At 42.0% G+C, this 22,640-nt stretch overlaps 1 protein-coding gene across 1 annotated transcript in view; it reads right to left on the reverse strand.

Moving 5' to 3' along the window:
* The window catches only part of ARHGEF3 (Rho guanine nucleotide exchange factor 3), a 184,386-nt gene that overhangs the window by 116,676 nt on the left and 45,070 nt on the right, over positions 1-22,640 (reverse strand). Inside the window, exon 3 of the mRNA XM_015410042.1 lies at positions 18,055-18,121. Within this exon, the coding sequence (XP_015265528.1) occupies positions 18,055-18,121 (67 nt within the window). The remainder of the gene's footprint in view (positions 1-18,054; positions 18,122-22,640) is intronic.

The following is a 22,640-nucleotide window of genomic DNA, read 5'->3' on the forward strand; positions in this document are numbered from 1 at the left end:
TGGGGGCTGGAGGGGGGGAAGCCGGCGGACGGAGCCTATCGGCTCCGTTCGCCGCTGGGCTGAAAGCGTACCTTAGTGTATGTGGGGAAGATGGCCACTCAGAAGACGCTGGCTCCGATGACTGGCTCCCTCCCCTCCCAGCCACCCAGCCAATGGCAGGGCAGGTTGGCTGAGGGAGCCAGTCATTGGAGGCAGCTCTTCTGAGTGGCATATTTTCCGCCCATACACTAACGGGGCGCATTTTAGAATTCTGGCACCCAAAACTCCTTTATAATAAAGGAGAGATTGTAATCCTTCTCACAAGTGAACACAGAGAAGTGTGGCGGTGTTAGTGAGAGTTAGTTTGTTCACATTTCCCAGGATCTTCAAGCAAGGAGGTGGGAGAGGTGGCTTTATTTTTCAACAAAAACTGAATATATGGACAAGGGGAACTAAATTATATATATAATAAAGGGGAAAATCCTAAGCAGATCTACTTAGAAGTTAGTTTCATTTTATTCAATTGGTCCCAGGATAGTGTTTTTAGGATTGCAGCCAAAGTAGCTCACAATAGACACTGTTTGGCCTGAGTGCCAAAAAGAAGAGGATGCTGGTATGCCAACAAACAGAAAAGGGGGAGGAGACACAAGGGATGTACTCAACCAGACATACTGCCAGCACACTAAGCCCCAGCAATGCTTCCAGCACTTCTGGGCCTCGTTTCAGACCCAGCTGGTGGCTGCAAAGGACCAGGAGGAAACAACGAGTATAAGTCCATCACTTACTCCCACTCTGTGGATCATGGAGGCACTGCCTACATTTTAGAGGTTTGTGTTTATCTCAGTTGCTTGAGCACAGATGCAGTCTGGCATGTCAGTTACAAAGTGGACTGGCATGCCCCTGGTTTGGCATGCACGCTGACAGACTGCCTACCCCTGTCAGAAATCAAATGTCTCCATTACATAATTCCATGATGCTAGGTTTCTGCCCATAAATTTACAATCGTCATTAAGTAATCTATCAACATAATTCTACAATATGAACTATAACTATTTCTGAAGTTAGTTTTATCTATAAGCCAAGAATTGCCACACTTAAAGTTGATTCAGACTTTAACCTTTAAAATATAACCTTGAATCAAACAGGTATTGATGTATATATTCTACTCATATGTTATCACTGTTTTTTCTTGACAACATAGCACTATGTGGAAGAAGGGGAGTCAAAATAATTTATCATTGATGGGTAGAATGCATATTCTACAGGATTTCTCTCATACAGGTTTGCTATCTGAGCTGAGACACACACCTGAATAATTCTGTCAAATTTAAACCCCAGTTCTGGAGACTGTGAATAAATGGAATTCAGCTAGGGCTGACAATTAGACTTTCTGATTTCTGAACTTTTCCTCAAATGTGATGGTACACAGCGAGGACAAGGAGTTGTGTCCTTTCACTGCCCAAGTGAACTTGTCTGTTTTCTTCAGACTGACACACACACTCCTCCTGACTGGCAACTGTCAAGCCAAAGTCCAAACAATTTCTCACTCCCTCCGACAAGACTGACAAGACTTTAAAAAACTCTCCTCAGGTGGCACTGACCAATCAGAGAGAAAAGGGGTGCACGCAGGCTGCAACCTGTCAATCAAACTGCTTTACAGTGAGGCATTAACCCCTAATCTCCCAGCTCTCTGAATTTATTTATTTATTGTCCTTACTGGTTTTACAACTGGAGTCATAAACAGCAAACCCTCATCCCATAATAAACCTCATTCCACAGGAAAACATGAAAGCTCTCTGAATTTGATGCACTAATCGGAGAGAAGGGGGGTGCATGGCAGGTAGCAGTCTGTCTATCAAACTATGCTTTACAGTGAGGGATTAACTCCTAATCTCCCAGCTCTCTGAATCTGATGCACTAAGCATCCTGATTTTGGAGGTCAGTTCATCACACCTGGGGCCATTTTTCAAGTGTGTAGAAAGATCTGTCTTGCCTGTTCACAGTTCCAGGCACCAGATTTAAGTATCCAAAGATTTGGTCAACTTCACTATTAGTATAGGGATTCAATACTCACAGGGGGGATCCCATCTCATTCCCACTTTCTTGCCCCCAGGCTCCCCTGCAGCAGCCAGGCTGACCACCTTCCGTTGCTGCATTTTGTAGCTCATCTGGAGCTGCTCCAGGCAGGCTTGCTGAGACTTCCTTCCCAGACTCCCTTTTCTCAGCAGCTCACCTGGAGCTGCTCCAGGAGGGTTTGGTGAGGCTTCCTCCCCGTCCTCGTCACTCTCAGCAGATCATCCATAGGTGCTCTGGGTGAGCTCACAAAGGCTTCCTTCACCCCCTCCCTGTTCTCAGCAGCTCACCTGAAGCTGCTCTGGGTGGGCCCACCAAGGCTTTCTTCCCCCCCCTCCCTGTGGTGTTGTCTCCTGGCTCAAGTGTCAGCTCGTGATACCCGGGGGGGATTCCCTCCCCCCAACTTACACACCAAGCCCACGCAACTCAGGGGCTTTTTCAGGCTGCACAGCCACCGCTGCCAGGCCCACTGGGGCCCCCAGGTCATGTGGCCACTGCCAGGCTCAGTGTGACTCACAGGGTATGCTGCTGCCATTAGCATGCCCCACAAGGCTCCTGGGCTGCACAGCCACTGGGCCCAGTGGGGCTTCCAGGCTGCACAGCCGCTGGGCCCAGCAATGATTCCCTGGCTGAGCCACCACTGGGCCCAGTGAGGCTTCCCTGTCCCACTGGTGAACACTGGAAGTAAGTGCTTTAATTTTGGGAGAATTACCCCTGTGTATAGGTTTTGTTTTTTTAAGATTTCAGATTTTTCTGCAAACCTAGGGTTTTCCCAAGTTTGCAGAAAAATCTCTTTAGCGTCCATATGGCCCCAATCCACAGATTTAGATATCCACAGATGGAGCCCACATGTGGCTAATAGTATATTGATACCCATTCCTAATGAAAAACAGCAGTTATTTATCATATAGTTACTCCAATGTTCTACATGCTGCTTGTTTTAACAAATGTGACAGTGATAAACTGCACCTGTATTCAAGGTTCCCTAAAGCAGACCACCCCAGAGGGGGGAAAACTGACTCTTGATAAAACAGTATTTAAATCAGATAACTTAAACGCTGCTGAGAAAGGTATAAAATGTTCTAAATTTTATTTTCTTGTTTTTTCACATTGAAAACAAAAAAATTATTCTTGAGGTCTAACATCCTAAAACCCTGCAAGAACAAATTATCATAGTGGATGTACCCATGCAGAGAAAGTGATGTCTGACCTAGTACAACCACATTGACAAGTGCTACCATCCAGCAATTAATGAAAGGAATTCAGGCAAGTAATGGGCTGCCACAACTTGTGTGAATTTCCAGTACAAATCAGTGTCACCATCAGAAGTCTGGTGCTATCTGGAAAAGGTTTTGTCCAGCCCTTCACTGAAATTGGTCTTAATGATGGCTCACAAAAATTGGAGACAGATTATGGCTCAACATTAGAGCATCTGCTTCACATACATAAGGTTCCAGGTTAAATCTTCTATATTTCCTGTAAAAAAGATGAAATAGTTGATGCAAAGGACCTCTACCTGGGAGTTGCTGCCAGTCTCAGCAGGCAATTCCAACCTTGATAGACTAGTAGTGTGGTTCAGTGTAAGGTTTTTTCATGTGTATTCAGAATCACAGCAAACACATAACTAAAACATTTGACTATTAAAACAGAAAAATAACAATGACAAAAAAGCAGTACCAGCCAAGCGAATGGGTGAGCCAACAATAAAAACACCAGCAAACCCTATTAAAGTAAAAAAAGCAGGAGAGAGAATTACTATAATATATAATGAATAAGCGACATGTTACCTCCCTCATATCTGTACAGTCTTAGTACCATTTTGCATAGAAGGCTTTAAGAAGCTCAATATCAATTCTAAATTTACCAGCATAGAATTTTCTAAGTACTAAACAACAGGTAGATGCAACTTATTAGGAAACATGTCCACATACTAACCCTAGATGACCTTCAGAATATAACAGAATAGCTTCAAGAACAGATTTCAAGTCCAGTGGCACCTTTAAGACCAACAAAGGTTTATTCAAGGTATGAGATTTCGTGTGCAAGGCACACTCGAAATTTGCTCTACTGCTTCAGACCAACACGGCTGACCATTCAGAATAGCTTCAAGTTACCTCAAAGAATTCAAATTTACTAACATAATCAAGATGAACTACAGACATGGAAGAACTTAGTTACTCTCAGATGCTCAAAAGCCCCAATACAGTACATCAAAACTAACCCATACAATCACACACTTCCTGGGGGAAATCACAGACTAAACTCTAACATTTATATTGGTATGAATGTGGAAACCTTTTAATTAAAACACAACTCAGCTCATGTTGCTCCATGAGACAAACTATTCACACAAAATTCTTACTAGCTAACATTTGTGTAGAACATAACCCTAAATCACAGAATGATCTGAACATCCAGTACTCCCAAAACTGTAAACAAGGAAAGCAGGCATCAACCATACTTCAATCCACTCCAGTGTGAGTGAAACTGAAGAGAGGTCAAGTTCATCTGTTGCTGAACAAAGAACTGGCAACAGGACCATACAGTAACACCCTGTCCCAGACTATAATTAACAATGGGAAATCTGTAATGTTAACAGCATGGCACTTTGTTTCAGAGGGTGGGTAACAACTTAATCTTTTGTATGCTGCTTGTAAATTTTAATTATCTTTTGCATGCAGAATAGCAAGGAAGTGACAGTTTTACAACAGATGCTGGAATATTTTTACTTTTAACAACAACCACACCTATGATGACATAGCTGTCCAGCTGAAGAGGTTATAGCAGCATTCAATGAACATTTGGAGTGTAGGTTAGGAGCATACTAGAAAGACTTACTTGACTTGCACTTTTAACCTGCCCTGTTTAAGAAAAATCAAGACTAGTATTATGCTATGGAATTGTAGACTGCCTTGTTTAAAGTTTAATTTTAAGCAACTAGAATAACTCCATGATTTACCCTGAGTCTGTACAATTCAGAACTCTCATTTTTAATAAAAGACAGGTTTCTTCATATTGAAACAAATTGAAAACATTGCTTAGCATTTGTATATGATGTGATCAGGGTAGCTCTGCGTGGGCTTTCTTATATGAGGGCCCATTTTGGCAAACTGAGACAGAGACAGCGGTCTGCCTAAAGTCACTTATTAAGTACAAGGCTGAAGTGAGATTCTGCTCACAATTCATACTGCCACTGCACCACACCCAAGTAACCACATTAAAGTAGAAGTTAACTTATGTTATCCATATATGAAAACACTTCTATCCTCCCCACAAAAAGAAAACCCTGAGATACAAATCTAAACATACATATTAGGTATGTATTGAGGAAAAAATACTAACCCCTTTTCTTCATGAAAGGTGTTTAGAAATGGGTTTACAACAAATTAAAACTCATTTAATCATAAAGACTTTATAGACTTTAGAAAACCTCTCAATTGGGCATTGCGTGAACGTGAATTTTATGACTTAGCTATAACTGGGAACTCTTCCATTCTTAGTTTTCAAATTTTAATCTATATTTGCATTCTGCAAACTTCTCAGCATTTGAAAATTATTTAATCAACACTTATAACTGAAGTTCATAAAATGAGTCACTAGTGAGCAATTGTATTTGATTACACTTTGTAAGCTACTAAAAGATCATGTTTGCACTTGCCAAAGTTTGCCACTCCCAGTTTGTTAGAAGGCAGAGCAGAGACATAGCTGTACCCGAACAGGAAACCCTTTAGAAACAATGCTCATGCAGACTGCATCCACTGAGCAGACTTCAGTGCAGTGAAAAAGGAAAACAACAAAGGATGACTCATTGTGGACTATGAGGGCTTAATGCAAAATAGTGCCTATCCAGTCACTAAAAACACAGCCTATTCAGATTTGACCTAAAACTGCCTTTGACGACAAAAACAATTATTAATTTCAAGCATGGTATTAGACATTTGGGGGGGGAACTGCTTGAGCAAAGCAAATTATTCAAACCTATTGTATTACTTACGGTGGGGTTGCTGTGATAATGCAAAAAGTTTTAGAAAAGAGGAAGATTCCAGTAGCACCTTAAAGACTAACAAAATATGTGGCAGGGTATAAGCTTTCATGAGTCACTGCTCACTTCAACTACAGAATGGGAGTCCATTTGTCCTATTTATTGGAAAGTGATTTCAGAAGCCTAATGACATTAGGCAAATGACAATAGCAGGTGTGATTGGATTAAAGTGAGATATGTAGAGGGGCAATAGGTGTGGAGAAATCAGCATTGGTGATGAGACAGGAAACCTAGGTTTCAATTCAGTCCAGGTGGATATATTGTCTTGAGCTTCATTATAAATTGCAATTCAGCAGTCTCTTTCTTATCTCCCTTTGAAATTCCTTTGTAAGAGAACTGCTACTTCTAGGTTCTGGAAGGTTAAAATGTTCCTCCACTGGTTCCTAATGTCAGAGTTGTATCCTTTAAGTCTTTGTTGAAGGAACTGGCCTGTTTGTCCAAGAATATGCAGTTATGGCAAAACTGACAAATTATGTTAATCAAAGACTGAAAGATGAATTTGAAAATAACTGGCGAGTCTTCTATGATTACCAATTTGTGCTCGCTTCGGCAGCACATATACTAAAAATTGGATTACCAATTTGGATTACTCATATATTTGAATGGTTTAATACTATATGATAACTTTAATATGAAAGGATATAATCTTTTATGACTTTTATTAAAATAAACTGTTATGTTAAAATATGTTAAAATTACATTCAAAATTTCTATGAGGTTATTAATGTTTTATTATAAAATTGATAAGATTGATAAGAGGATAAAAATGATAATATATTATGAGAAAATGGTAGACTAAGTCGAATAGGTGGTTATAGTTGCTTTTTAAGCCACTTTCTCATACATTTATTGTATATACACATGTATTATAATCAAGAATTGTCCTTAATATATGCAAAATAGTCCTCTGTATTGTGTTTATCATACATTTTATTCCTATTCTCCCAATTCCTTTTCTTAATTCTGTGTTCGTTTAAAAAGTTAAAATAAAATGTATTTAAAAAGAAAAAACAAAAGAAAGCTCATACTTCGCAACATATTTTGCTAGTCTTTATGGTGCTACTGCTACAGACAGACTAATATGACTACCCATCTTGATTTTAAAAAATTAGTTAGTTGATTTGGTGACTGTAGAGTGAAAGCAGGTATGATGAAGATCATTAACTCAGTTATTCCAAGAATGCATGACACTGATTTAGATATATGATGCATGGATAGAAAAAGACGATTTTCACCCACCCCTGCACATTTTCACTATCCTTTTTTCTTTAATATGCAAAGAGCAGCATGTGGTGGGTAGGGTTGCCAACCTCCAGGTGGGGCCTGGAGCTCTCCTGGGATTTTAACTGTTCTGCAGACTACAGAGATCAGTTCTCCTGGAGAAAATGGCTGCTTTGGAGGGTGGACTTTGTGGCATTATCCCCACTGAGGTCCCTCCCTTCCTTAAACCCCACACTTCGTAGGCTTCACCCCCAAATCTCCAGGAATTGGTGAGTCCAGAGCTGGCAACACTAGGTAAGGGATCGGTTAGTGAAACTGAGCAGGGGTTGAACAGTTCTGAAACAGGCCCCAAACTCTTGGAATTTCCCTTTTAGAGATAAACAGAAATCCACTATAAACATTTATAACATCTTTATTAGGCTTCTTTTTTTCTCAGCAGGTCACCTGTGCAAGTGTTCGCAGAGTTGTAATAGGTTCTCATGACTAACAATTTTTAATTTAAAACATGCTTGTCTAGAGCAGTGGTTCTCAACTGGTGGGACACGTTCCACCAATGGGATGAAGAATTTTCATAACAGTTACTAAGAATTTGCACAGCTGGTTCAACATGCAGCAGCCAGGTTATTGTCAGGGGTTTATATCAAACCAGTGCTGAAAGATTTGAAGCAGCTACCCATTTGTTTCTGGCCACAATTCAAAGTGCTGGCCCTTACCTCTAAAGCCTGAAATGGCTTCGGGCCAGGGTACTTGGAAGGACTGACAATGTAGAAGCAAATAATAACATGGAGCTTTTTAGTTGTATTAATTAATTTTGTTGTCAAATGTTGACGTAGTTCCAAACAGTAAACTGGAGATATCCTTGTTGCAATATTGAAGAAGATACATCGAAACACGCTGATAATCTGGAAGGCATGCCAAGACACTGGATTCTCCAAGAGCAATGATCTTCCCCAGCAAGTTCAATGTTCCGACTGTGCTGAGAGTGCTGATGCGCCTTTTGATTATCTAAATATTTGGCTTATTTTGCTGCAAGCCTTGACTCATATGATAATTACTGTAAATGCTAATCAAAGGTATGTTATGCTAATTATTGTAAATGTTACTTGGAAGCATGTTTCATGTGGATTGAGTTTTAAAAAGTAAAGGTAAATGTTCCCTTGCTCGACTCTAGGGTTGCGGTGCTCATCTCCGTTTCAAAGCCGAAGAGCCAGCGCTGTCCAAAGATGTTTCTGTGGTCATGTGGCCGGCATGACTAAACACCAAGGTGCACGGAACGCTGTTACCTTCCCACCGAAGTGGTACCTATTTATCTACTTGCAATTTCTTGCTTTCGAACTGCTAGGTTGGCAGGAGCTGGAACTAGAGATGGGAGCTCACTCCATCATGCGGCAACTCGGGTCTCGAACTGCTGAACTACTGACCTTCCACAGCCTGCAGTTCAGCGTCTTAACTGACATAGTAATTTACAATATTTCATAGAGTATATTATTAATTCCACACCGTTGCTTTTAATATATTGCATGACAGCTAGATAATTATTTTTCTGCTCAGTGAATTTTCCTACTGTTTCAACTATTGTACAGCAAGGGTCCCCTTCTTTTTGTATGACTCACTTGAAGGTTGCCAGTGGTATTTCTCATGGAGAAAATGGCTGGTTTGGAGGGTAGAGTCTACGACATTATACCTGTTTGAGGTCCCTTCCCTCCTCAAACTCCAGCCTCCACTCCTCAAATGTCCATAAATTCCCAACCTGGAGTTGGCAACCCTATCTCCTTCCCACCCAACAGACAACCTACATTTATCTGTCTTCAGCTTTCCATTTCTACCCTCCCTCCCACACAGCTTCTGTCTAAGAAAACAAAAATCTTTCCCCACAGTGGGAACCAAAGCAGCTTACATTGTTCTCTGCACAACAACCCTGTGAGGCAGGTTAGGCTGAAAGTATGTGACCAATCCCCAATCACTCAGTCAGCTTCCACAGCAAAATGGGGATCTGAACCTGGGTCTTACACACCATAGTCTGAAGCTCTAATTGCTGCACCACACTGGCTTTCATGGGTGAGTGCTGTTGAACAGTAGCACCAAAAACAGTAACGCACCATGTATAACTCAACATTAGAACCAAATTATACTTTTGTGATTGTTATTGCACAGCAATCAAAACAACGCTTATAAACACACTAGGAATAAGGCTTGACATTGACACTACTAATATAACTTAACAAGACAAACAAAAGGCCAAAACCCTGTGTTTTATCTTTATCACAGTGTTGCTCAATTGCTGCAAGGTTCTCAACTGACGTTATCCTGATCAGACATTTCAGTTTCTTCTTCAGTCAAAAAGTTTGTGCTGGAACTAAAATGCATTCAATCATTTAAGATCAACACTGTCACACTCTTCCCAGCAGAGATGTTTGTATGTTTGCTACCGTTGACAGGGCTTTTTTTGTAGAAAAAGTCCAGCAGGAACTTATTAGCATAATAGGCCACACCCAACAGCAAAAATTCATTAGCCCATTAGGCCACACCCCCATGCCTTCCCTTGGCTTGCCCAGACGTCCCATGGCTACGGGGCGCCCGGGCAAGCCAGCCCATGGACAGGCCGGGGAAGGCATGGGGAGGCACTTAAATGCTTCCCTGATTTTTCCACCCCCCCCCCGCCCGCCTTGAAGTCACTGGGGGGGTCGCTCTCCATGCCTTCCCTCTGTAGTCACGCACACAGCGGGTTTGGCTGTAGTGGGCGTGGCCAACTCTGAAGCCAGCCGGAACTCCGTTCCTGCGCATTCCTACCCAAAAATAGCCCTGGTTGAACAGTAGCAAGAAGCCAGGTCTAGCTAAGTCATGCAAGTCAGGTGAAATCAAGCCACCCAGAGAGTGCTGCCAGGTCTAGGTTTGCCAACCTGCAGTTGGGCCTGGCAATCCCCCAGAATTACAATTGAACTCCAGACAACAGAGATCTGTTCTCCTGGAAAAAATGGAGGGTGGACTCTGTGGCATCATATTCAGCTGAGGTCTCTCCTTTCCCCCAAACCCTGCCACCACTCAGACTCCATCTCCAGGAATTTTCCCACCTGGAGCTGGTGACCCTTGTCAGGCCTGGCCCAAAAGATCCCTCAAAGGCCAAAATCAGCCTGGAAAGGGCCCTGACCCCTTCCCCTGCCTTTTATTGACAGACCCAAGCTGGAAATTCTATGGTTGCCTAGCCACAGCCATTGAGGGAATCAATTTTTTAAAGTTACAGGCACTCCTTTTATCATTTTCAGCTTCTAAAACTGCCCTGTGTTGTTGTTGTTTTAAATTTCACAATTTTTTTTGCAAACCTAGGGCCCTTTTCAGGTTTGTAGAAAGCTCTGTCTTGCCTGCTCACAGCTCCAGTCACTGAATTTAAGTACCCAAAGATATATCAACTTCACTATCTATAAAAGGAAAGTCAGTCTGTTGACACCTACCTTCCCATTGGCCATTGGGGAAGTTGGCTTGGTGTACTACTGGCCCATCTTGCCAGCTCCTCCATTCTTACACCACCACTTTTGACACATTGCACCTTGAGAGTTGTAGTTCTCAACTGGCCTTACTGCAACCATAGCAAAGGGAATTAGAACTACAACTCCCAAGTTGGGAGTCCCAAGAGGCCAAGAGCAGAGAGTCAGTTGAAGTGTTAATATGTTAAATGTGAGTTGGGGAGAAAGGGAAGGTCTGGACATCTCCCTGAATTACAATTGATCTCCAGGCTACAGAGATCAGTCCTCATGGAAAAAATGGTTGCTTTGGAGGGTGAGCTCTATGGCAGTGTACCTCACTGAAGTCCTTCAACAAAACCTGGTCCTCCCCTAAGTATTGCCAACCTCCAGGAAGCACCTGGAGATCAGTTCTCCTGGAGAAAAAGGCTACTTTGGGCAGTGGACTCTATGGCATTATACCTTGCTGAGGTCCCTCACCAGGCTCTACTTTTCATATCTACAGGTATTTCCCAACCCAGAGTTGCTAACCCTGTAACTGGCTATGGAACTGCTTTCCAGATCCTTGGAACCCAGAAAACATGCCATAGGAGGAGGTACTCTCTACCTTAGCTGCCACTGCATAGCCCCAAATCAACCTAAGTCAGGGATGGAGAGAACCATACCTGTTACCACTTGGGGCAATGAAATGACTTAAGACAGCCCTGCCTTATAGCTAAGCAGAAGGAAATAAACATAGTTCACCTCCTTCTATTTTCCCCTTCTCTCCACTACCCCACCAGCCACAGCTAGAACACTCACCTGGAGCCTCTTTCTAGACCTCATTGTATTTCTTCCAACAATGGGCCTTTCTCCTAGTTAGAACATAAGATATGCAAGGAGCATATCTGACCCAGCTGAGCTCTGAGAAGCAGCAGGAGATAGAGCTGCTAGAGGGGTGAGTGTTTTTTCTTTGCTTTCAGCCAAGGTGATTTAGCTGAGGGTACTGTGTGGGGATACTCTGTTTGGGAGTGTGTGGGTGAGTTTTGAGTTGTTGCAGAGTCCTGGTTGCTTGAGAAAGGGTGATTGTTTGACTGTAATTAGAATGCCTGGTGAATTTGAATAGCTGCTGGCCATGCCCTCTGCTGGGGGAGGTTTCTATTTAGGGCAGCACCTTAAGAGCCCATAGCTCTTAGTCTAGAGACTCTTAGCTTAGGGACTCTGTAAGAAGCCCAAGAAGAGCCAGAAAGCGAGGGCCCTAGTCTCCTTGGGTTTCCAGTAAGGTAAGTAGACTTCTAGAAGGAGAACCACATAAATACAAAGAGTTTTAAAAGGGGGGTTATATTATTTTATAAGCAATTATGAAGCCAGAACGCCAGCAGCGGACTGGGGGCTATCCAGTGTTTTGCATGGAGTGTCCCATGTATGACTATCTGCCCACTGGACAGAAGTCTTGGGTGTGCCCAGTGCAAGGAGCTCCTGGTTCTCAGGGAACGAGTTTGCTCCCTTGAGGCCAAGGTGGCTGACCTGGGCCGATTCCTCACTAATGCTTTGTTGTCCGCTCTCCCCGGGTCTAATTGGCCCGATTCTGTTGGGGGAGTTCCGCATTAAGGAACTCTGACCTGGGTTTGTCGCCTTGCCCCAAATCTAGTGCCCCCTCCCCTCTCTTCCCCCTCCTTTTTTATTAGGGGCGTGGTTGCGTTGTAACCCACTGGAAAACAGGTGTGCTTTACGCATGTGTAGTTGTGTTGTGCCATGTCGAAAAAGGGAGGGGAAAGGGAGAGGGGAGGCGGGAAGGGAGGGGAGAGGGGGAGAAGCAGACATGAAAGGCAACACATGTCACCCCCTTGAAAATTGTGTCCACACCCCCATGCCACCCTCGATGCATCTTTTTAACAGTTGCACTACAGCCCGTAGGTTATCCCCACGAAAAATTTTGTCCATGCCTTCATGTCACCCTTAATGCATTTTTTAAACAATGGCACTACTTTTGTACAAATAATGAATTGCAACACAGAAATGGGGAAACAGCAGAGGTACATTTAAAAGGACATTTAAATGCCAGCCAATGATGGATCAGTATTGTGTTGCAATGCAACATGGGGGGGGACAAAAAAAACCCCTTGTGCCAGGGCGGGAAAGGGAGGGGAAAGGGAGGGGGAGAGAAGCAGAGGGGCATTGAAGGGGTGGAGAGAGCACAGCTGCGATTCATGAGTTCCCCACTACAATGGCCCGACTTCAACCCCGTAGTAAAAAAAGGGTCCCGAAAATAGTGGAGATGGAAAATCTAAGGGAAAACGCCATTAGATTCGGGTCTCCGTGGATATTGTTGGGGGGGTGGCACAGGGGCAAGTGATTGTACGGAATCGGCCCTGGAGAAGCAGTCAGTTAGGTGCATGGAGAAGACTCTTGGGAACTTGTTAGATATGTCCACTCTAAATACAGCAGCCCCGCTGCTGTCAGGGAGCATGAAGGTCGAGAGGAAACAGGGCACCATGCTGAGGATAAGGGGAATGTGCCCTCAGAAGGGATTTCTTCTTCCGTTGGTGAACGGGTATCCTTTTGCACCAAGGAACCATCCCGAGGGAGGGAGGGAGAGGGGCTCTTGGTAGTTGGTGATTCAATCCTTAGGCAGGTAGACAGCTGGGTGGCGAACTTGCATACTGACTGTATGGTGATTTGCCTTCCTGGTATGAAGGTAGCAGACATTACGCATGTTCTAGATAGGCTGGTAAACAGAGCTGGGAGGAGCCAGTGGTCATGGTACATGTTGGCACCAACAATGTGGGGAAATGCAGTCATGAGGTCCTGGAGGAAAAATTTAGGCTGCTAGGCAGGAGACTCAAGGCCAGGACTTCCAAGGTAGCCCTCTCAGAAGTGCTACCTGTTCCACACGCAGGGCTGGAGAGACAGGCACAGATCAGGTGTCTCAATGCATGGATGAGATGATGGTGTAGGGGGGAAGGGTTCAAGTTTGTTAGGCACTGGGATTCTTTTTGGAACAAGAGGAAGCTGTACAAAAGAGACAGTCTCCACTTATCCCAAGAAGGAACCAGGCTGCTGGAACTTAAAATCAAAAAGGTGGCAGAGCAGTTTTTAAACTGAATATTGGGGGAAAGCTGACAGGAGATTAAAAGTCTCTGGTTCGGGATGGCTCATCTCAAAGAGATGAAGGGGTAGCTGTTACTTTTCTACAAGGAAATGGATTAGAATTGTCCATTGAGACTGTGACTAACGATATGGACTGCCTGGCAAGGTCTTGAGGCAGCAAGAGGAAGGTTGCAGGCTTAACATGATTGAGAAATTATAGATGTTTATATACAAATGCTAGAAGAGTCCGAAGTAAAATCGGGGAGTTGGAATGCTTGGAGTTGGGGGGGGGAATAGAGATTGTGAGTATTTCAGAAACTTGGTGGGATGAAAAAAATCAGTGGGATACAGTAATTCCTGGCTATAAATTATATCGGAAGGATGGGTGGGGAGGCTTGGAGGTGGGGTGGCTCTGTATGTCAGAGAGGGTATACAGTCCAGTAAGATTGAGAGGGTAAGAGAATTGGATTCACTTCTGGAAATGCTAAGGGTTGAAATAGTGGGCTGTAGAGGAAGCTTAACAATGGGAGTTTATCGCCCACCAGATCAAAAGATAGAGGAGGATTATAAAATGATGAATGAATTAAAGATAGTGGCTAGACAAAACAACTGTGTCGTAATAGGTGATTTTAACTACCCACACATTGATTGGGTCAATATGTGTTCAAGGCGGGAAAAAGAGATTGAGTTTCTAGACACTCTCTTCTTTTCTTTTTTTTGAATTTTATTTTCTGTTTTCATTTCACAAAAATATATACAAATACCTATTTAGTATTTATACAATTCTTAATATGAAGTTCCTCTTTCTTTTTTATCGTCTAATATTTTTAACTAGCATAGTCTCAGTTCTGTTCTATCTTCTTCAGGCTCAGCCAAGTATAGATTGTTTTCCATCTGTCCCAAAAAAGGTCCTCAGGTTTGTTCTTCAAAGCTATACTCAGTTTATCCATTTCCACTATTTCCAGAATTTTGCATTTAAGTTCTTTTATAGATGGTATGGCTTTCGATTTCCAGCACTTAGCTATCAAAATTCTTGCTGCTGTTAATAAATAAACTATTATGTGTTTGTGGTCTTTTATCGTATCCGGAATCATATTTAGCAGATACATTTCTGGTGATAATGGGATATTGATTTTAAATATCTCTAAGAAAATTTTGTAGATTTTTTCCCAAAAGGATTGTATTTTGTCACACCTCCAACAAATGTGGAGGTATGATCCTATATTCCTGCCACATCTCCAGCAGATATTTGATGTTTTGGGGAAGCATTTAGCAACTTTAGCAGGTGTCCAATGCCATTCTGAAAAACATTTTATATATGTTTTCTTTATATGCCATCGCACTCATATATTTTATTGATCTCCATGTTTTTATCCACTGATCCATTTCTATTGTGTCCTATCTCTTTTATCCAGGCTACCATTGACATTTTTATGATCTCTTCTTGTAGCTCCTCCTCTAATAGCTTTGTATAGAATTTCTGAATTAACTTATCACTGGAAGAAAGGCAAATTTTATCAATTTCGTTTAAGGTAGTGTAAAATCCTATTTTTTATCTTCAATGTATCTTGATTTTAATACATTTTTATCCCACCAAGATAGGTTTATATTTTGTGTTTTTAATATCTCATCTGTTTTCAGTTCAGCTTTTTTGTTTAATAAGTTGCCATAAGTTTCTTTAATTTCCCCTATTATCAGTGACGGTTTGGCAAATGCTTCTATCGGAGATATCCACAGAGGGACTTTAGTGTAGAATTTGAGTTTTATTATATTCCAGACTTTCATGAGAGCACTTCTTATTATGTGTGTATGGAAGTTGGCGTGCGTTTTATCCTTTCCATACCATAAGTATGCCATCCCATTACCAAGTCTGATCCTTCTAAAGCTAGAGTTCTCACATCTTCTAACTCAACCCAATCTTTGATCCATATCATCGATGGTGCGAAATAGTACAGCTGCCAATTAGGCAATGCAAATCCTCCTCTTTTTTTACTGTCCTGGAGATCTTTAATTTTTATTCTCGGATTTTTAGACTGCCATATAAATTTACTTACAGTTTTCTCTGTGGACAAGGGGGACCCAATAGATGTTGTTTACCCTGACTTCCAGAAAGCTTTTGATAAAGTTCCTCATCAAAGGCTCCTAAGTAAGCTCAATAGTCACAGGATAAAAGGACAAGTCATTTTGTGGATCAAAAACTGGCTAATGAATAGGAAACAGAGAGTGAGTATAAATGGGCAATTTTCTCAGTGGAGGGTGGTAAGCAGTAGGGTACCACAGGGATCAGTACTGGATGCTTTTTAACTTGTAACTGTGTCCATAAACCTTTAAGAGATGAGGGTTGCCAGGCTTAATGCCTACTGTAATAGTACAAAGTGGTATCTACACTGAATTTACAAGTCTAACTGGCTGCTGACAAAGGAACAACAGAAACATTCAGGATATGCAGAATATTCCTTTAAGCATCCAGGTCTACCATGGCAACTGATGTTGGTACAGGCCAGTTTTTTAGACTGCATTTTAGACTCAGTGTTGTTGACTGCATCCACATATTGCTTGATATCCTGCTTTCATCACATTATAGCAATCATTCAAAATGGCCTTGTCTTTTATGGACAACCCATCTAGTTATGAATTACTGCTTATGACACGAACCCCCTTTAAACTCCCAGTTCTGTGAGGTTCTGCGTGTCAGGACCTAGTCAGAGTTAGACTTTATTTTTCCTGACCAGTCCTCTACACAAATCTGCAAAAGTCTCTTCGGGGTATTTGTTTTAATTATTAAAGAGGTAGGCACCACGGCTTGTTAACTTCAAACCAGAACAGGCTTTATTTACAGAAAACACAACAGGGGGATGGAATATATATACAAAGGATATTTTGTTTCCTTTCAGACTTTAGTTCTTGCCTTTACGTTCACTTAGGCTGTATGTTTATTACTTTCAGTTCATACATAGGTGTTCATCAGTTCACTAAACACGCTTCTACTCCCACTCTCCAGCAACTGCTTTGTGGTTTTCCTTTGGCTTTTACTAACAGGTCTCTCTGAGTCTCCCTGGTCACCAGGCCAGCTTTCCAGACTCCTGCCAGACCGTTCTTTAGCCCTTTCTAAACCACGTCCAGTTCCTTCTGGAAGAATGTATCGGGTGTTTGTGTTTGACTGTTCCCACTCTGTGCACCCTCCTCTTTCACTTTAGAGGGACTTGGGGCAACAGGTCCTCAGCCACAGTTCTCTGCTCAAACTGTGAACAGGCTGTTTCCACAGAGCTACAGAGATCTGCTTCCTCCACAGAGCTCCTCAGAAGTTGACCGCTCTCTGCTCACTCCACTGATCAACCCTCCACTAACTGCTTCTTTCCAACTGCCAATTCCAAACTGACTGTTTGGTCCAGTAAATGCCAATCACTGAGGGTTCCAAGCTAACTGGCCCCCTCCTCACTCAGTCATGTGACTCAGCAGTGTTCTGTGTTTACTTTCTGCTGGTCCCAGTTTTCCAATTCCGTCACACTGCTAGAGCACAATAGTGCAATATCCAGTCATGTAGCTTTGTGACTACAGTCTACAATTTAAAAAATCATGCAGGGTTTTTTGGCAAACCTTCAGAAATATATAATTTCAAATTGCTCTGCTGTTCTCAAGAAGCCACCGCCAGAGTCCTTGTTCTGAGAGACTCTGATTTACTCTCTGTCCCTCTTTAACTGGAAAAGAAAATGATACTTGCGTAATTAGCAAGAAACAGCAAGAAACAACACACAAGAAGTACAACTGGGTAAATGTTAGCATTAACATTTCAGTTCAACAACACAGTTCAACAAGGCAGATCCCTTAGCACAAGTATTTTTCTTGGTTGAATAATTCCTAAGCAAGTGTAATTGCAGAATCAAAAGTGAGTCTGGATAAGCTAAGATGATAGACTCTTTCAGTCTCTAAGAAGTTGATTACATGAACAGAATTTTGTCAGGGTAAACATAACCTCTTATGAAGTGTCATGAAGGTCTACATACAATAATTACTTGGCTCTCTGACAAAGTTGAGTAATTGTTTCTAAAGCTGCATCTTTGGAGATAGAAAGGTTAGAGTTTGCAAAATATTACCTCAGAACATTACCTTAGATAGCACTGAAAATTACATTGCAGTAGATGAAATAAGAGCATGTGCATTAGAAGAAAAATACTCACACAAATGCCCTAGGAAAAAAAGCCAAAACCTTACCCCTCTGAAATTCCAGCCCTTTGTGGAAGGAAACAGGGAAAAATTGTTCTGTTGAGGCTGTTGAGACCTGCAAGATAAAACAAGAGCACATTTTTTTCTTGCATTCTTAACAGTCAGCTCTTCCTTATCAACGTGAGTTGGAGAAATAGGAGCACTCACTGGCATGTGCCGCTGCTTACACAAAACACCTTAAATTTCTTACTGCCTTGGTTTCATTATAAAGACTCCTGCACAAATTCTCTTTCCACTATGATAAAAGAGCCATCACCCCTGTTTCTGAACTGCTGACCACCAACAGCATTCAAAATGGATTCTAGATGGTGCTGCTGAGGTGACTGGTGTAAGCTAGCCTAGCAAGGCCTCTGGAAGAAAGAGAGAAACCTTAGGAAGTCTCTTACAGTTATTACAGTTACAGTTATGAAAAATCATTAGTAAGTTCTTTAGCTTTATACAAATACAGTGACCGATTCCCCACAAGCAGCTGGGCCGCCGTGGCTCTTCCATTTCCCCTGGTTGTATTGGTCAATTTCACACTATTAGCTGTGGTGCCATATTTGGTCCCCCCGATTTCCCCCACATCTTCTCGATCCTGTTTTTTGAGGATCACGAAGACGCGAACAAAATCAGGGGGAGATGTGGGTCAAAATGCGGCTGTGCAGTGAATAATGTGAAATTGACCAATACAACCCGGGGAAACGGAAGAGCTGCTTGTGGGGAATCGGTCAGAGTCTTCTGGCAGGTAATTGCCAAGTATTTACTTATAGTCTCCCTTTTTCATTGATGCTCAAGGTGGATTAGTCAGTGTAAGTTAATGCAGTCAATAGGATGAGACATCTAATAAGCAATGCACTAGGACTCTTATTATAGAAGGATGAAACAAGCATAGAATATTAGACACGACAGAGAATGCAGATACAATGCAGAAAAAAGTATTATATCAGTAGAAAATAATGCAAAATAATATTTAATAATTCCCTTACGTTTTGGCCATTTCCAGCTCTCCCATTGGCTGTGCAGTGCACTCCATCAACTGCCACTCAAGAGTAATCACATGCCAATGGCTGTGTGCTTGGTCCGCTCCTCTTCCCCACCCACTGTCACCTCAGCCACTGCTCCCTGTCTGAATAACTGCCAAACGGCTGTCTCTCCTGACGAAGACAATTCTCCTGCTTGGCTCCTGTGGGACTAAATTTTCCCTCAGTGGCTCTTGCTAGGCAACAAAGCTTGGTTCTGTCAGTAAAAAGACAAAGGAATGAAGCCCTTTCCAGGCCTTTATGGGGAACTCATTGGGGCCAGTCCTGACTAGGGCTGCCAGCTCCAGGTTGGAAAATTCCTGGAGATTTTGTGCTGAAGTCTTGCATGGCACCCTTACAAGGACTTGAACAGATGAAGAAAGCTGCCATGAAAGAGCCCAGGAGGGGACATGGTTCTGCAGATATCAGAGTCCAAGGCCATGTACTATTACAAGTAAATATTCTTAAGGCAGTGCAGCCGGGGGGGGGGGCTTCCTTTAACATTACACCAATCCCCTACAACATATTACTATTACTGTTTATATTTCTCCTGGTCTAATCTTCTTGCCTTAAGAACGATCTTGCCTTAAGAATCATTATCTCAGGGTATTCATATATTATACTTGCATGACAAAAACAATAGTTAATCAAATAACTACCTCAGACTTTGAGGAAGGAAATTTCAACCACAAGTCATTAATACTGCATGTAAGTATCCAAAAGTACAAACCAATTTAAAGATAATTGATGTAATTAAACCACCTACACACCAGGTAACCATGCAGTAAAGATATTTCAAGAAGCAAAATTATCTGTCCTGCTGCCTCAGTGAAATATGCTTTTTACCATCATTTTGAACAACTCCTGAATAAAAGAAAGAGAAGAACAACATGTATTTCCCATAAGACAGCAACCATTGCAGGAGTAAAAGTGGAGAGAATTGAGCTGCCAACCTTCAGGGAAGCCTGGAGTTCTTTTGGAATTACAACTGATTTCCAGGCTCCAGGGATCAGTTCTCCTGGAGGAAATGGCAACTTTGGAGGGCAGAGTCTACATTGTCATTTCCCTGCAGAGCATCCTTGCTCCCCTAAACTCCACCCCCAAATCAACAAGAATTTTCCAAGTTGGAGTCGTAAACCCTAGGAGAGAAGGAGGTATTAGCAAAAGTGACCATTATTAGAAAGGAGCCCAAAGACTTCCATCTCAAATCTGATTAGGGTTTAAATACCAGATCTGTGACTGGCTCATTCTACATGCTACATTCTACATACAGAGCAGAATTCCTTCAGGGGAGGATAACTGGAGATTTTCCTGTCATCTCTTGATTCCTTCAGGACTACAAACTATACTGTGCAGTACAGACATGTGCAACCCTATGAGTTTAGCCCTCTGTTGGAGTTTGGGGGGAAGTATTTTGTCCCTGAGAGAGAGCTGTAGGAGAGCTTGGAGGAAAAGGATAGTCCTGAGGGAAAGAAGAGTTTGGAGGAGAAAAGAGGGATTGTGAGGGGGAAAGGGGAGACAGACGCCATCTACATCTAAAGGCAGAGGACAGAGTGACCCGAGAAGGAGCTTCAAGAGAGCTGCAGCCACCAGAGATCTGCAGCAACACAAACAGCCTGAAGAACAGCAGCACCACCACCGCCAGCCAAGACACAGCAGGTGGAGTGTGAAAGACTTTCAGTAGGCCTTATATAGACAGCAAAAGACTCTAATAATCTCTTTGGGTTCCAACTTTAAGTCATGTAGTCCAAATCTGAATTTTGTACATGTATGTCTTAAGAACATAAGAAGAGCCCTGTTGGATCAGACCAATGGTCCATCTAGTCCAGCATCCTCACACAGTGGCCAACCAGTTCCTCTGGATGGCTAACAACAGGGCATAGAAACTGTTTTCTAAACTGAAAAGTCATAGGGAAGGTGCTCCAACCCCCTAATCATCTTGGTTGCCCTCCTCTGTACTTTTTCCAGTAGAGATCAACGATCTCACATCTGAGTTCCTTAAAAACGCTTGGTGTATGCCATCAAGACCTGGAGACATCAGTTTTTAATTTCCTCAGTAGGTCTAAAATTTCATCTCTAGTCACCTCAGTTTGGCTCAGTTCTTCAGACTCCCCTCCTGAAAATAGGGGCTGTGGCATGGGCACGTACCCCACACTTTCCACAGTGAACACAGAAGCAACAAAGGCTTCTCGACCATCTCCCCATCTTCCTTTAGCAATCCATTTTATTTTTTTGTCATCCAAAGGCCCCATTGCTTCTCTTGCTGGTTTGCTGCTCCAGATATATTTTTTAAAAAAATGTGTCCTGCTTTGATTCCTTTTTGTTAAATTAAACCTATTTTAAGTTCTATTTGTGTTTGACTAAAGGTGACTGGAGGGTTTGGGAGTTGTGTTTGGATGGCTTCCCCCCCCCTTTCCTGCCAACTGACCATCCCTCCTTCTAGGAAGTGGAGACCAGTGGGCTGGAGGCACCACTTTTTTTTGCCCCCTCCCCTCCATTAACAAACCCAAGTCTTATAATTTCTTTCTTCAACAGGGGTTTGTGTGTGAAGCAGGAGTTACTCATGTTTTGCCTTATCTGCTCAAAGTCTATGAAACCTGACCAGTAGATTATACCAGACGTTTCCCTGCACCATCCCAGGCCTCTTTTCTCAATTATGCTTTTGAATGCTACAATATCACATAGAACTAAAGTGTATTACAAGTTACTTTGACTCAAAACATCATGTTCATTATTTGAAGATTCTTTTTACTTGGGGGAAAATACTATCCCAGATGTCTCTCATTTAAAATGAGTAAAGAGAATGTTTTCTTAAATTTAATAGGAACATTATCAGTTGTTGCAATTTCACATTTTCAATAAAATTGAGTTAATACATGTGCATGAAAATGTTTACAAACTTGAACATATTTCTTAGCAAAATTTACAGATAAAATGTAACACAGATAACAATGTAACAATTAACAGCAAGAACATTACATTTCTGCTTGCAAAAATAATCTTTCCAATGTGTCTTTTTCAGATTCCCTTTACAGACATTTGCAGCTGCTTGCAGAACAGAAATTGTCCCCATATGTACTTTATCTTGACAGTGGTAGCTTGAGCCAAAACCATTGGTAATTTCTCCAGGCTCCCATTCATCCATTAAATTCCTGAGCTTTTGCAATAATCTTGACATAATATAAATAAATGGAAAGCAATTTAATACATAAGTTTTTCAACTATCAACAATTTCATCAGACTAAATCAAATATTAGACTTTCCTAAATAATCCTAACATTTATTCATAAAAAAGTAAGCTACTACTTTAAAAACAAGCACAAGCTTGCATTTCTATAATATGATTAGCTGAAATATGAATAACCTGGGCTTTCAAAAGTGCTTTCTGGAGAACAATCAGATGGTAGGTGCATTTGAGATGGTTAAATGACAGATTAATGTCTCAATAAGATAGCACATTTTATAATGTGAATAAAATCTAGACAGTCTTTCCAGGTCAACTGTGTCTTATAAAAGCACAAGATTAGCTCCTGGGAGCTGGCTGAGGCAAGAGTGCTAAGCAATGAAAACTCA

The sequence above is a fragment of the Gekko japonicus genome, unplaced genomic scaffold (genome assembly GCF_001447785.1).
Source record: "Gekko japonicus isolate JY-2015 unplaced genomic scaffold, Gekko_japonicus_V1.1 scaffold259, whole genome shotgun sequence".
Taxonomy (NCBI): domain Eukaryota; kingdom Metazoa; phylum Chordata; class Lepidosauria; order Squamata; family Gekkonidae; genus Gekko; species Gekko japonicus.